At 45.3% G+C, this 16,113-nt stretch overlaps 1 protein-coding gene across 4 annotated transcripts in view; it reads left to right on the top strand.

Annotated features, from left to right (window-relative positions):
- Positions 1–2,701: 2,701 nt before the first annotated feature.
- PRMT2 (protein arginine methyltransferase 2) overlaps positions 2,702–16,113 on the top strand; it is a 30,145-nt gene continuing 16,733 nt past the window's right edge. For 3 of the 4 annotated variants that reach the window (XM_036081660.2, XM_036081658.2, XM_036081662.2), the window contains exons 1-4: positions 2,703–2,849; positions 6,650–6,748; positions 13,131–13,238; positions 14,140–14,322. In XM_036081660.2, coding sequence (XP_035937553.1) covers positions 6,710–6,748; positions 13,131–13,238; positions 14,140–14,322 — 330 coding nt within the window. In that variant the 5' untranslated portion in view covers positions 2,703–2,849; positions 6,650–6,709. Of the gene's footprint in view, positions 2,850–6,649; positions 6,749–13,130; positions 13,239–14,139; positions 14,323–16,113 lie in introns of all 4 variants that reach the window. The other variant, XM_078069006.1, reaches the window with a different exon arrangement.

Genomic DNA, 16,113 nt, shown 5'->3' with positions numbered 1-16,113 from the left:
GAAGGCCAAGATCATGCAAATTCAGTATCTGGTGAGGGTTTCCTGGGTCACAGACGGCCATTTTTTTTTTTTTTTTTTTTTTTTTTTTGCTGTTACCTTGTATGGTAGAAAGGTAAAGTGTCTCTGGAGTGTCTTTTTAAGGGCACTAATCCCATTCATGAGGGTTCTGCTCTAATGACCCAATCTCCTTCCAGAGGCCCCACTTTTGAACACCGTTCTATTGGGGGTTAGGATTTGAATGTAAGAATTTTGGGAGAACACAGACTTTCAGACTATAGCAGTATATTTTCATTAGCATTCAATTCTTAAAAAACTCTCTGGTTTCTTCCTTTGACCCATGGGTTATTTATATGTATGCTGCTTAATTTCCAAATATTTGGGACTTTTCTAGATTTCTTTTATTTTCTAATTTTATTTCATTATGATCAGAGAACATACACTTTAAGATTTCAACCTTTGCAATTTATTGTGACTATTTTATGGTCCAGCATGTGGTTTATCTTGGTTAGCATTCCATGTGGTTTTAATAATAAGGTATATTCTGCAGTTGTTTATGATGGTTAATTAAATGATTGGTGTGATAGTGTTGTTTAGATCTATATCCTTACTGTGTACATGTTTGTCCCATTCTGTTATCTACTAAAAGACAGATGACATTTGATGTTACTTGGTGTTTTTTTTTTTTAAGATTTTATTTATTTGACAGAGAGAGACACAGTGAGAGAGGGAACACAAGCAGGGGGAGAGGGAGAGGGAGAAGCAGGCCTCCCGCGGAGCAGGGAGCCCGATGCGGGGCTCGATCCCAGGACCCTGGGATCATGACCTGAGCTGAAGGCAGACACTTAACGACTGAGCCACCCAGGCGCCCCTACTTGATGCTTTTGTACATGGAATTTTTAGATTGCATTTTCTGTTGATTGCTACTACATTGGCCCTTCATCTAGAGACTAGGGTATTCACTTATTAATTACAGTATTTTATTTGTAGATTATTTTGGATTATCTGCAAACACAATTATGCCATCTGTGAATAATGAATTTTACTTTTTTCTTTGAGTCTTTACACTGTCTTTCTTTTGCCTTCTCGCATTGGGGTAAGACCACCTGTACACTGCTGAGTACAAATTATGGAGGACATCCTTCTCTTCTTCCCGAATCCAGGAGAAAAGCACCCACTACTTTGCTGTTACTTGTTTTTAAATTATGTCTAAGATTTAGATATTCCTTTCTTTTTTATTTCTAGTTTTGTGAATTAGTGGGTGTTGAGTTTTATGAAATGCTTTTTTTTCTGCGTCTATGTAGATGTTCATATGGTTTTTGTCCTATAATCTGAAATGTGGAAATAGTGATTTTTAAATTTTAAACCATCTTTCATTCCTAGAGTAAATCACACTTGGTCATGATATGTACTCATTTTATCTTTCACTGGATTGTTTGTGCTAACATTTTATAGCAGAGTTATGCTGGTCTTGTAGAACCAGTTAGGAAGTATTGCACTTTTCTGTAATTTCCAGAATTTGTGTAGCACTGGTATCATTTTCTTCTTGTATAGTTGGAAGCATTTACTAGTGAAGCCATCTGGGCCTGGAGTATCCTTTGTAAGAAGGTTTTAAATTATAAAATTAATTCCCTTAACAAATATAGAACCATGCAGCTTTCCCAAATATTCTTTTGGGAAGAATTTGTTGTGTTTTTCAAGGAATTTTTCCAATTTATGTGATTTGTCAAATTTTTGACATCGTTTCATATTATCAGTTATCTTTTAAAAATCTACAGATCCTGTATTGAGTTCCTTTTTCTTTCCTCATGTTGATAATTTGTTTTCCTGCTCCTTTTTTATTGTGGTCAAATACATATAAACTTTACCACCTTCACCATTTATGAATGCACAGATCAGTGGTATTAAATACATTTCCTTCGTTTGTGACCATTGCCAACATCCACCTCCCTCTTCTCATTTTTTTTTAAAGCAGGCTCCACGCCCAGCACGGAGCTGACGCGGGCTCAGTCTCACCACTCAGACTGAGGCCTGAGTCAGATCAGGTCCCACGCTTAACCCACTGCGCCAGCCAGGCGCCCTCCCTCCGTCTCTGGAAACGGAAGCCCCACACCCCCCGCATCCATCACCTCCTTACTCCCCTCGCCCCCGCCACCACTACTCCACGGTTGGTTCCCAGGACTCCAGTGCTGCCACCTGCCCACCCCGAGGCCGCCCCACAGTCAGGGGCTCTGACGCTATCCAGTTTCCCTTTCAATCTCCACTTCCTCCCGGTGAAATAAAAGCTTCATCACTGCCTCCATTTGTCAAGTGAGAAGAATGACAGGTCTCCCTTCACAGCAGAGATGGGAAGGTGCAGAAGGGAGGTCCTGCTCCAGAAATCTGCCACTTCTGTCCCTCACAATGGGCTCTGTTCCCCAGGCCAGGACGGGCCCCGGGCCCAGCCACCCAGCTCCCCCCAACCCGGGTCGGGTCGCGGCCCCCGCGGCGACCCCACCGCCCACCCGTCACGACAGGAGGTCCGGCTCTCCCGCGCGCCTCGGCGGGAAGCGGAACCCGGGAAGTGCGCCTGCGCGGGGCGCTCTTCCCAGGCCAGGACCTTCTCCCAGACGGGCCTGAGCGACTGCGCCTGCGTGCGGCCGAAGGCGGTGGCTCCATTCTCCGGACGAAGGGGCGAGTACGGACTGCGCAGGCGTGGGGAGCGGGGCCCAGGGAGGGGCTCCGTCCGCGGCCGGCCTGCGCGTACTGCGCCTGCGCGAGCCGAGGGCGGTGGCTTGGGCTGCTGGTAGGCGTCGTCCGCCCCTCCGCACCCGCGGTGTGGACGCAGAACTCAGCGGAGAAAGGCGCCTGAGGTAGGTTTCCCGTGGGCAGCTCGGGCGGCTGGACCGCACTGAAGCAGGACGTGCCAAGTGAGTCTTTTCCGGGCGTGTGCGTCAGTGGGTCGACCGAGGCCTCTGCCCCCTTGAAGACCCCCAGCCTTCCCGGCTGTGTGCTGGGCGCTCCAGCGGCTGACTGCAGGCTGGGCAACTGCAGGGCCACGCCCCTTCCTCCGAGCCACGCCCACCGCCCTCGCTTCCTTCCCCCCACCCCGCACCACGCCCTGCCCCGCCGCGCCTCTCTCCCCAGCCACGCCTTCTCAGAGCCGCGCCCACCTCCCTTCCGGGTGCGCGGGCCCCTCCGAGCCCCGTCCCTTACCCCGGGTCCTGCTCCTGCATCGCAGCCCTCCGGCCCCCCCCATTCTTTCTCTTCCCACCCCACTCATTGCCGTTGGCCGCTAGTCCCTGGGGATCCTCGGTCCTCCTCCCCACCGCCTGGTCTGCTGACCTGGCCCTGCCCTGTCAACCAGGCCCCGCCCCACCCTGCTCTAGGCCCCCTCCATCAATCCAGCCCCGTGCAGGCTCCATCCCACCCTGGCCCCAATGCCAGGGTTTGCCAATGAAAATGCAATGTATATATAAGTGTTTGTTGCTAGCCTTAAAAAAAAAAAAACCCTGCTAGTTGTTTTACCAGCAAAAATGGGTTTATTTAAGAATAGCAGAGAATTGCAGTCCAGGATAAGGAAGCTAAGGCTGGGAGCTGGAAGTGTGGTGGCTTCTTGTTGGCTGGGCTGTTGCCGGGGCAGGAGGAAGCCCTTCCTTCTGCTGCAGGAGTGAAGTAGTATCCGCGGCAAGGTCTGCCTCTTTCTGCTGCGCGTGCAGGTAGCTCCCCTTGCTGGCCTCCCAGGTCCAGTCTGAACAAGGTCTCGCCTATTAATTTTTACGCTCTAATTACAGATGTCACAAAAATAAGTATTAAGTCTTGAGAAGTGAAGCGTGCATTTTAAACAAAGAATTGTTACGTAATAAAAAACATTCATCTTGGAGCATAGTATGGATTACACTGCCACTGGGAAAAATGAGAACTGAGAATGAGAAGGAAAACCCTCTGCAAGATGTAGAATTTGGTTCCTGTTAGTGGAAACACTTGAAATCCCCAGATGGTGTTGACCTTGAAAATAAAATAGCCAGTTATTTTACCTGCAAATTGGGTTTGTTCAGAAATGGCAGGAATTGCAATTTCAGACTTGCAAAACTAAAGGCAAGTCTGGCTAATGTAGGAGAGGAGGGTTACTTTGCAGAGAAAAAGGAGGAAGGTGGGAGGAGCTGCTTTGAAAGAAAATCCATTGAAGGATAGTGAGTGTGGGGTGGCAACAACCTCCCATTGGCCAGGCTGTGACGCTGTGACAACCTCCCATTGGCCGGGCTGTGACGCTGTGACAGCCTCCCATTGGCCGGGCTGTGACGCTGTGACAACCTCCCATTGGCCGGGCTGTGACAGCCTCCCATTGGCCGGGCTGTGACGCTGTGACAGCCTCCCATTGGCCGGGCTGTGACGCTGTGACAACCTTCCATTGGCCAGGCTGTGACGCTGTGACAACCTCCCATTGGCCGGGCTGTGCCACTGTGACAGCCTCCCATTGGCCGGGCTGTGACGCTGTGACAACCTCCCATTGGCCAGGCTGTGACGCTGTGACAACCTCCCATTGGCCAGGCTGTGACGCTGTGACAACCTCCCATTGGCCGGGCTGTGACGCTGTGACAGCCTCCCATTGGCCGGGCTGTGACGCTGTGACAACCTCCCATTGGCCGGGCTGTGACGCTGTGACAGCCTCCCATTGGCCGGGCTGTGACGCTGTGACAACCTCCCATTGGCCGGGCTGTGATGCTGTGACAACCTCCCATTGGCCGGGCTGTGACGCTGTGACAGCCTCCCATTGGCCGGGCTGTGACGCTGTGACAACCTTCCATTGGCCGGGCTGTTCCACTGTGACAGCCTCCCATTGGCCGGGCTGTGACACTGTGACAACCTCCCATTGGCCGGGCTGTGACACTGTGACAGTCTCCCATTGGCCGGGCTGTGACACTGTGACAGGCTACCATTGACTGGGCTGTGACGCTGTGACAGGCTCCCATTGGCCGGGCTGTGACGCTGTGACAACCTCCCATTGGCCGGGCTGTGACGCTGTGACAACCTCCCATTGGCTGGGCTGTGACGCTGTGACAATCTCCCATTGGCTGGGCTGTGACGCTGTGACAACCTTCCATTGGCCGGGCTGTGACGCTGTGACAGGCTCCCATTGGCCGGGCTGTGACACTGTGACAACCTCCCATTGGCTGGGCTGTGACACTGTGACAGGCTCCCATTGGCCGGGCTGTGACGCTATGACAGTCTCCCATTGGCCGGGCTGTGACAACCTCCCATTGGCCGGTCTGTGACGCTGTGACAACCTCCCATTGGCCGGGCTGTGACACTATGACAGTCTCCCATTGGCCGGGCTGTGCCACTGTGACAGTCTCCCATTGGCCGGGCTGTGCCACTGTGACAACCTCCCATTGGCCGGGCTCTGACACTGTGACAACCTCCCATGGGCCGGGCTGTGACGCTGTGACAACCTCCCATTGGCTGGGCTGTGACGCTGTGACAACCTCCCATTGGCCGGGCTGTGACGCTGTGACAGGCTCCCATTGGCCGGGCTGTGACGCTGTGACAGGCTCCCATTGGCCGGGCTCTGACACTGTGAGTCTCCCATTGGCCGGTCTGTGACACTGTGACAACCTCCCATGGGCCGGGCTGTGACGCTGTGACAGCCTCCCATTGGCCGGGCTGTGACTCTGTGACAACCTCCCATTGGCCGGGCTGTGACACTGTGACAACCTCCCATTGGCCGGGCTGTGACGTTGTGACAACCTCCCATTGGCCGGGCTGTGACGTTGTGACAGTCTCCCATTGGCCGGGCTGTGACGCTGTGACAACCTCCCATTGGCCGGGCTGTGACGCTGTGACAGTCTTCCATTGGCCGGGCTGTGACGCTGTGACAGGCTCCCATTGGCTAGGCTGTGACGCTGTGACAGGCTCCCATTGGCTGGGCTGTGACGCTGTGACAGTGTCCCATTGGCTGGGCTGTGACGCTGTGACAGTCTCCCATTGGCTTGGCTGTGATGGTCTCCCATTGGCCAGGGCTGTGACGCTGTGACAGGCTCCCATTGGCTGGGCTGTGACGCTATGACAGGCTGCCATTGGCTGGGCTGTGATGGTCCCTATTGGCCGGGCTGTGACACTGTGACAGTCTCTCTGGCCGGGCTGTGAAGGTCTCCCGTTGGCTGGGCTATTGCCTGGGTAGGAGATCGTCCTCCTGCTATGGAGGTAAAATGAGCTTTCTCCTGTTGGGTCTGTAAGCGGTGTGTGGGGGTGAGCGCTCCCCCTGCTGGCCTCCTGACTCCATTTCACATGAGGTTTCCTTTATTTTCACAGCAGGGAATTTCAGTTGGAGTGAATCAGTTGGAGCTATCAGGGTTCTAAGAAAAGATTTGACATTGATTTGTTGTTTTAAATCAACCCAGTAATCTAACAGAAACAGTGTTCATTCAGTAAATAAGATCAACACCTTTGCAGACTAGTGAAGAAAACATACTATTAGAAGTCATAAATTTTAAATGCTTTCCATTGTTTCTGTAAAGAATTGTATTTATAAATTTGATTTCTATTTCGTTCTTTAAACACCCGTTTTACTTCCATTTGGCATAGGATCTTTACTATAGGATCTTCACCAGGACCTTAGAAGTGAAGCGAATGTAACAAAGTATTTTCTCACTGTCTCTCTTTTTAAAAGTAGAAATGGAGGGGAAAATGAAGTATTAAAAGTGGCAGCGATGCGGCAGATCCTAAGAGAACCATGGCAACATCAGGTGACTGCCCCCGAGGTGAACTGCAGGTAATTTCAGCTCTGGTGTGTAAGGACGTGTATGTAAGGACCACAGACATTGCAGAGAGCATGGCTCCGCCACCAGCCATGGGCCGCGTAGATGGAAGAAATGCAGTGTTTGTAAGGCTTCCACGTGACGTTCTGAATTGGGTTGTAAATACCTGCATTGACTCTACCTTTGGTACTTAACTGCTGAAGCACGTACACTGTTTTAGTTGTTTAATAAAGTCCCAGGCTGGACACATTAGAAATGATTGACTTATTCATACTTTTTTTCTGCCTGGGACACACACATCTAGTTTCATTCAAGCTATTAATAAAAAAAAAAAAGACCCTAAATTTCAAGGAATGTTGATGATATAAAATTAAAAACCAGATGAATACTCTAACAAATGTTTTTTTAAAAATCAAACATTTTCATATCTGTGATGTCAATGTTAACATTTCTTTTTTTCTCTGTCCTTCCAATGGTGGTTGTAATTTCATTTGAGTTTTTATACATAGGAATTTGATTCATAATTGGGTCATTTCACTAATCTGTTTCTTAAAATTAATCATAAAACTTTTAAATTCTGTGGATGCCCTGTTCTTTTGAGAAATTTAAAAAATATTGGCAGATTTACAGAATAATATTGTAAACATCAAGTCCATACCACAGAGAAGTGACAACTTGTTAACATATTGTAGTATTTGCTTTAGAATGTGTATGTGTATACATAGGTGTACATATTCTGAAGGAAACCATAGGTGGTTTGCTCCCTAACCCCAGCCCCATTCTTCTTCCTCTGTTTCCGCAGGCAAGTACTACTGTGAATTATGAATTGATCTTTGTGCTTCTGCACCATTTTTTATGCTTTTATACCTAATATAGGCATCTTTGAACAGTATATGGTATTGTTTTGTGTACTTTTTAGAATTTGTCTAAGTGGCGTCATATTCTGTGTCATCTGCAACTTGCCTTTTCTGAGTGTTGCTTCGGGGGGTTTGCCCTTGGTGTGTGTAGGACTAGCTCAGTGCTGCAGGGCGCTTCTGCAGCGTGCTCCTCGTGTGGACGTCACATCTGTGCGGGTCTGCTGCGGTCTTACTGCCGTACAGCACGTGGGCACTTAGTGTTGTTTCTAGTTTTCCTCTGTTTCAAGCAGTGCTGCAGTGAATATTCTCCTACCGTCTCCTTGAGCATATGTGCTCCAGGGTGTATACCTAGTAATGGCATTGCAGGGTGGAAGGGTGGCACAGTTTCAGTTTTACTAGGTAATGAGCAATCGTTCTCCAGTTTATGGGTCTGCCAGTAGCCCACAGAGTACTTGCTGACACTGGAGAGCATCAGATTCTTTTTTTCCTAAGTATGTAAATTCAGTTTAGTTAACATATACTATACTATTGGTTTCAGAGGTAGAGGTCGGTGATTCATCACATGCATACAACACCCAGTGCTCATTCCATCACGTGCCCTCCTTAATGCCCGTCACCCAGTTGCCTCAACCCCCCACCCCCCACCCCTCCAGCAACCCTCAGTTTGTTCCCTAGGGTTAAGAGTCTCTTATGGTTTGTCTGTCTCTCTGTTTTTATTTTATTTTACTCTTCCTTCCCTTCCCCTATGTTCCTCTGTTTTGTTTCTTAAATTCCACATATGAGTAAAATATGGTATTTGTCTTTCTCTGATTGACTTATTACACTTAGCATAATACCCTCTAGTTCCATCCGCTTTGTTGCAAATGGTAAGATTTTATTCCTTTTTGATGGTAATATTCCACTGTATATGTATTCCATTGTATATGAACCACATCTTTATCCATTCATGTGTCGGCAGACATCTGGGCTCTTTCCATAGTTTGGCTATTGTGGACATTGCTGCTATAAACATTGGGGTGCATGTACCCCTTCGGATCCCTACATGTGTATCTTTGGGGTAAATACCTAGTAGTGCAGTTGCTGGATCGTAGGGTAGGAGAACATCAGACTCTTAAAATTTGCTCAGTCTGATAAGTTAGAAGTGGTATCTTGTTATTTTACTTTTCTCAATTACTTGTGAGTTAGTCATGGTAGTATTTCAGTAATATTTGTGTTTATCCTGTTAATTGTGTCCATCATTACAGAAGAGATCCTTGTTACAGTTTGTGTTTTATTTCTCCTTTCCTCTTGATCTATCTTTTAAGGGGTTTTATCAGTTTTATCTTTTCAAAGAACTGGTTTTGTCTTTGTTGACTTTCTCTTTGTTCATCTGCTTTCTATTTTATTGATTTCTGCTTTTATCTTTATTTCTTTTATTCTCTGGCTTTAATTTTCTCTTTTTATAGCGTCTTGTGATGGAAGTTTGCATCACTGACTTAAACCTTTCTTCTCTAATATATGTTTTTAAAGCCATAACTTTTCCTGTGATCATCAGTTTGCTGTGCCTCACACACTTAAATACATTATATTTTCATTGTTGATCAGTTAAAATACTTTATAATATGTCACAATGGAAATTAGAAAATTTCTGGGCTGTTCAGAAGTGTGCTGCCTATTTCTGGACATTTAGGAATTTTTATTCATCTTTTTGTTATTTAATTTTGGTTTGATTATGTTTGGTCAGAAAATATACTCTGTAAAATTTCAGTGTTTGGAAATTTATTCAGGCCTGCTTTGTGGCCTAGTCAGGTGGGCTATTTTGGTGAATGTCCCACATGCACCCAAAAGAATATGTTTTCTGTGGTTGGTGGTTTTCTATAAATGTCATTAAGGTGAAATGGGTTATTAGTATTGTTAAAATATTTGTGTTCTTTCTGACTTATTGCCCATTTGTTGTGTAATTATTGAGAGAGATGAGCTTCAAAAATTTCCACTATGGGTGTGCCTGGGTCGCTCAGTCAGTTAAGTGTCCGACTCTTGGTTTTGGCTCCGGTCATGATCTCAGGGTCGTGGGATTGAGCCCCCTGTCGGGCTCTGTGCTCAGCAGGGAGTCTGCTTGGGATTCTCTCCCTCTGCCCCTCCCCGCAATCACCCAGACACCTGCTCTCTCTGTCTCTAAAATAAATAAATGTTCAAAGAAATTTCTACTATGGTTGTAGATTTGTCTTTTTTTTTTAAATTTCCTTTTGAATCTATCACTTTTTGCTTCATATACTTTGAATCTGTTATTTGGCACATACATTTATGATACTTTTTACTTTCTAGACTAATTGACTTTTATTTTTATGAAATCTCTTTTTACCTGCTAATATTTCTTGCCTTGCATCTCTTTTGTCTTATATTAACATAGCTGTTCCAGCTTGCATGGTACACATATGCCTATATTTTGAATCTAAGACCTTATATTTAAAATGTTTTTCTTGTAAAGAGCCTGTAGGTGTGTCATTTTTTTTTTTTTTTTACTGTCAGGTAATTTATGCTCTTTAATTGGAGTATTTAGTCCATTAACATTTAACATAGTGACTAATATGGTTGAGTTGAACATCTTGCTGTTTGTTTTCTATTTCTTCTTGGTACCTTTCTCCAGTCTTGCCTCCTTTGGGATTAATGAAATATTATTTATAATTCCACATTATCTCCTCTGTTGGCTTTTCACCTGTATCATCTTTTACTAATATTTTAGCGGTTACCAAGAAATTGTGATATGCATCTTTAACCTATCCCAGTCTTTTTTTTTTTTTTTGACCACTTCACAATGTAAGACTCCTCCAAATTAGTTCCATTTACTAGCCCCCATTTTTGTGCTATTTGGGCTATTGATGTATCATATTTTACTTCTATATATGTCATAAACCCCACAATAAATTATTATTATCTCCTTATACTATTAAAAGTCTTTCTTATAGAGTATAAGAAATAGTCTTGTTTCCCCACATATTTACTTTTTCTGGTGTCTCTACACCTTATCACTCTGGCAAAAATTAAAGACCATCAGAATGCCTGTTGCTGGTGAGTATTCATCAGAGGGTACTCTCAGCTTTGCTGGTGAAGTGTGGAGTGCTACACCCTTTATGGAAAGAATCTGGCAAATGTGTGAATGAAAACCATGCTTATTTTTCAGCCCTGGTGATCTATCTCATAGAAATAAAATGTCATTACATAAGGATAAATGTGTATAAATGTTGTGGCCGCATTGTGGTAGAAAACTGGACACCAAGAGAAAGTCCATTAATCAAGAATGACTGAAGAATCAGGAAGAATTCCTACTGTGGAATATTATACAGTCATTGAAAATTATAAGTTAGAGTTCTAAGAATTGGGGAGTTTTTCACAAGGTATTATGTGAGTAAAAAAAGCAATATAAATAGAAGGGTTTGTGACATCCTTCACCAAACACTATATCAGAAGAACAACTGTGCATGTGTGTGAGTGCATGTGTGCATGTATGTGACTTGAACATGGAGAAGGCGGGAGAGGCGTACGCCAGGTGAGGACTAGGGACGGTGGTGAGAGGGTGATGATGTGGCTGGAGCAGGGACGGGATGGAGGGCAAGCTAAAAAGAAAATGATAACTGCATAAAACTAATCATGTTACTCTAGTAGGAAAATGTGCAAAGGACACAAATAGGCGACTAACAAAAAAGATGACCAATAAGTACTTGAAAAACATGTCTGCCCTCACCAGTAATTAAAGACAAATGGAACTAACAAAGACAGTGTTTCTGCCTCAGAGTGGCAGAGGTTTGAGTGATGAGGCATGCCCACTGTTGATCAGGGTGTGGGAAAATCATTCCATTATTCGCATGTAGGTCTGAGGAACCATCTTTCTGGAGGGCATTTGGTGATGACATTAAAAGTTATAAAAGTACACAGCATCTTAATCTGCCATTTTCCCATTCAGGAATTTATCCTAAGAAAATTGTCATGGATAGACAAAATGACATATGTTTAAGAAAGTTCGTCTTAACATAATTTGTAATTGTATAGACTGGAAACAGTTTAAGGGTACAAAACTAGGAGATTGGATAAATAAGTTATGATTCATAGAATGGAATACTATCAGATGTTAGCAATGTAGTATTTAGAAGTAATTTAATAAAGAGGAAAAATGGTCAGAATTTAATAAGTGGGTGTTATACACAACTAATGAATCATTGAACACTACATCAAAAACTAATGATGTACTCTATGTTGGCTAATTGAACTTAATAAAAAAAAGAATTTAATAAGTGGGAAACATAACACAAGGCAGAATTTCATGATCCCAATAAACACCCTGATGCACATGCTATATGTACACTTTAAAAGAAGCCTGGGGGCGCCTCGGTGGCTCAGTCAGTTGAGCATCCAACTCTTGGTTTCGGCTCAGGTCATGATCTCAGGGTCGTGAGATCGAGCCCCACGTTGGGCTCCGTGCTCAGCAGGGAGTCTGCTTGAAATTCTCTCTCTGCCCCTCCTCTCACACATGTGTGCTCTTTCTCTCTCTCAAAATAAATAAATCTTAAAAATAAACCAGAGGGACACCTGGGTGGCTCAGTCAGTGAAGCATCTGCCTTCTGCTTAGGTCAGGGTCCCGGGGTCCTGGGATCGAGCCCCACATCTGGCTCCTTGCTTAGCAGGGAGTCTGCTTCTCCCTCTGTCTGCCACTCCCCCTGCTTGTGCTCTCTTGCTCTGACAAATAAATAAAATCTTAAAAAAAATAATAAAGCCTGAAAAAATATAAATGTTAACGTGTTAACCATCATTATTTCTGACCAGTGGGCGAGATTACAGATGGTTTTAATTTTCCTCTGCGTACACGTGTGCCTCACACATTTTCCAAAGAACATGAATTATGTTTAAATTTAGGAAACTTTGTTAAAAATGTATATGTTGGGACGGGGTTGCTTCATTGAACGGGAACATGTGCTTGGAGGTCCTGCCAGCTCCAGTGGACACCTTCCAGACAAGCCTGTTCGGGTAGAAAGTGTAGACTGGGCAGTGTGTGGGCTCCTGAGCAGCCTGTGGGCTCGGGCTCCCCTCCGGCTCCTGAGCAGCCTGTGCGAGCAGCAGTGTGGTCCAAGTCAGGCCGTGAGGGTCGTGCCCAGTCACTGGCACCTTCCAGAAGCCTGCCCAGCTCTGTCCTTGGGTCTGATGAGGTCCCGAGAGCGTGAGGCCCAGAAACAAGTCTTCTTTCTCTTGGGGCCGGTCACAACTTTCAGAGGGAGTTGCTGGTGATCAGGGTCAGTCACCAAGTAGACACTAAAAGTGCCTCTTTTCTTATTTGATGATCTTCTTAGGATGCAAATAATTTTGTACTAGAAACAAACAGTAAAGGTGGAGTGAGGGTGAGATCCCTCGATCCTGCTAGTGAAGATGATCCAAATTGTATGATTAAACCTGGTCACATGAATCTTCATTTGAAACCATCCTAATAACCTGTAGCCTTTGGTTATTAGGATGGACAGAGAGAGAGAGAAGCCCCATAGTCATCCCCTGTTCTTTGCTTGGCTTTGAGCAGGAGGGAGAAGATCATGTGGAGTGTGGTGACCAGGAGCATCTCCAGGAGGGTGTGCACCCGGAAGAGTTTGTGGCCATTGCAGACTATTCTGCCACTGACCAGACGCAGGTAACCCTAAGCACTTGCTCACATGCAGGGGCCGTGGGCCTTGGGTCCATGTTTTATGGATTCGGCTAAATGCCATGCTGAATGACAGAATTAGATATAAATTTTGAAGAAGTCATACCAAAGTTAAGTAAAGAAGTATTCAGATGTTTAGAGCCAAATGAGACCTGTGAGGGACCCTTCTCTTCCCAGCCTAACAAATTCCGATGCCAAGCCTGAGGTGGAAGATACGTGGGTAAGGAAGGAGGGAAGGAAGCACCTGCTCCAGTTTCTTTTAGGAAACCTTGATTTAGAACCTAGTCTAGTTAATGAAAAATAAGGCTATAAAATAAAAGTATTGACTTGAGGGGCGTCTGGGTGGCTCAGATGGTTAAGCATCTGCCTTGATTTCAGCTCAGGTCATGATCTCAGGGTTGTGAGATCAAGTCCCGCATCGGGCTCCGTGCTCGGTGCTCAGCGGGGAGTCTGCTGGAGGTTCTCTCTCCCTCTCCCCTCTGCCCTTCCCTCCCACTCACACTCTCTCTCTCAAATAAATAAATCTTGAAAAAAACATCGACTTGAATGTAGCTTTTTCTACTCCAGTAAATGAATCAGCTATCACTTAACTGAGTTACAGTGAAGAGGCTGTAGAGAAATTCTGCCTTAAGCCATTCAAACATGTTTACTCTTTCCTTTAAAAAATATCAGTTAAGCTGTGCTTTTCTTTCATGTAGATGTTCCACAAAAGTCTCTAAGTCTTGGTATCATTTTCAGAAATTGTGAGTTTGTATAATTACCCATTGAGTCCTTTTTGAAATAGCTGTGATTTGGGCCCCAATGATGGGGGATTTATCACTGAGCCACAATTGAAATACCAACTACAGGTTTTTCTTGAATTTTGACTTCTATGCATGTTTTTTTCCAGCTCAGCTTCTTGAGAGGAGAAAAAATTCTCATCCTGAGACAGACAACTGCTGATTGGTGGTGGGGCGAGCGTGCGGGCTGCTGTGGGTACATCCCTGCAAACCACCTTGGGAAGCACCTGGAGGAGTGTGACCCTGAAGACACGTGGCAGGATGAAGAGTACTTCGGCAGCTACGGAACCCTGGTACTGCTGCCACCACTGAGGTGGTGGTGCCCTGTCTCTGGTTTAAAGTTAGCTTCGGCTGGGCTGCTGCTCTTCATGGTTCAGAGCAGGGTTTGCAGACTTTTTCTTCGGCTCACCAGGCCGTGTGGCTACTCATCTCTGCCATTGTAGTGCAAGAGCGGCCATAAAACCATAAAGAAATGAGCATGGCATGTTCTTTTGATTTTTAAAAAAAACGATTAAAAACTGTAAAAGCCATTCTTAGCTTGCGGGCCCTACAAAAGCAGGTGGTGGGCTGGATTGGCACGTGGTGGTTTAGAGATGTTATCTGAGCAATGGGATTATGAACTTTTCTCAGCATTTAAAAAATAGTAACATTTTATTTTAAATACAAAAACGTTACACAAGTCAAAAATAATACCTCTAAATAACTAGCTTATTAGTTTTTTGGATTTTTTTCCCAATTTGGATGAAGACCTATAACCTTATGGACCAGACAGCCCCTGTTTGTATTTTAAAGCTAGATAAAAACAGATGAGTGCAGAATAAACATTGCAGACATAACGTTGAGTGAAAGAAGCAAGACATCAAAGAATAACTTTTGATTCAGTGATATCAAGTTAAAAAGCAGTGTTAAAAGATGTTTATGAAGGTAAGTGATCAGGGAGCTGGTTCCTCGGAGAATCAGGATGGTGGTTCCTGTTACCAGGGGGTCTGTGATGGTGTCAACCTTAAAAATTAAATAACTGTCATACCAGCAAAATGGGTTTATTCAGGAAGAGCAGAGGAACTGCAACCGAGGACAAGCGCCTTGTGGGGCACCACGGGCCAGTCTGGACCCAAGGCGAGGAGGCTCTTTACAGAGAAGGCGGGGAGTGGGCGGGGCTGTGTGGAACGGAGGGCCTTTGCAGGGTGGCGGCTTCTCCTCGGAGGGGCTGTTGCTAGGCCTGGGGAAAATCTTCCTCCTGCTGGGTTAGTAAAGTAGGCTTCTTCCTTTGGAGTTTGCCATGGTGGAGGGCTAGTGCTGAGCCTGCCCACCCCCAGGGCACCCCCTGTCCATTTTAAGGGAGGTTTTCTTTCCCGGCTTTCGTGGCCGTGAGGCTGGGGTGGGAAGGTGTGGGATGCTGGCGAGTGTTCTGGTGTGGTTGCATGAGTGTTTGCTATGTAACTGTATTGACAAACTAAGCGCTTTTTAGGTAGGTAAGTCCTGTTTCACAGTTAAACATGTTACAATAAATGAAAAGCCCCTGATGTATGTTCATGATTAGAGCTTTCAAACTATAAGAGTATTTTGTTGATTTCAAAAGGACCCTATTGGTGATTTGCTTATTTAACAGCTTTGCCGTGTTGCCCCATGACAAGCCACGCTGTAATGGATTCCCTCTTACAGGAATCTTTAAACTTCTGCTAGACTTTCTGTTGGATAAATTTGTAGGGCGTGTGTATGTATTTCTTTTACTTTGGTGGGTCTTGCCAGTTCTGCCAGTCTGCAGAAAGATTGGCTGACTGTACGCCACCAGGGTAGGTGAATGCTCGTTTCACAACCGCACATCTCCAAAGCCAAGGGATTTCTCATCTTAAAGGTGAAATATGGTATCTCTTGATTTCGGTTTCCATTTTTTAAAGTCAGATTGGTCATCTTCTATATTTTGTTGGCCATTTCTATTTCTTCTTTTTTGGGTAAACTTTCATATAATTTGCTCATTTTTCTTTTTATTTCTGTCAGTTTATATGTTAAATAAGCAAGTTAGCCCGTACTTACGGTACGTATTACACTAACCACTCACCTCTCTTTTTTCCCATGGAACTTTT

The sequence above is a fragment of the Halichoerus grypus genome, chromosome 1, assembly GCF_964656455.1.
Source record: "Halichoerus grypus chromosome 1, mHalGry1.hap1.1, whole genome shotgun sequence".
NCBI classification, from domain to species: domain Eukaryota; kingdom Metazoa; phylum Chordata; class Mammalia; order Carnivora; family Phocidae; genus Halichoerus; species Halichoerus grypus.
This window is presented reverse-complemented; position numbering and strand designations above follow the sequence as displayed.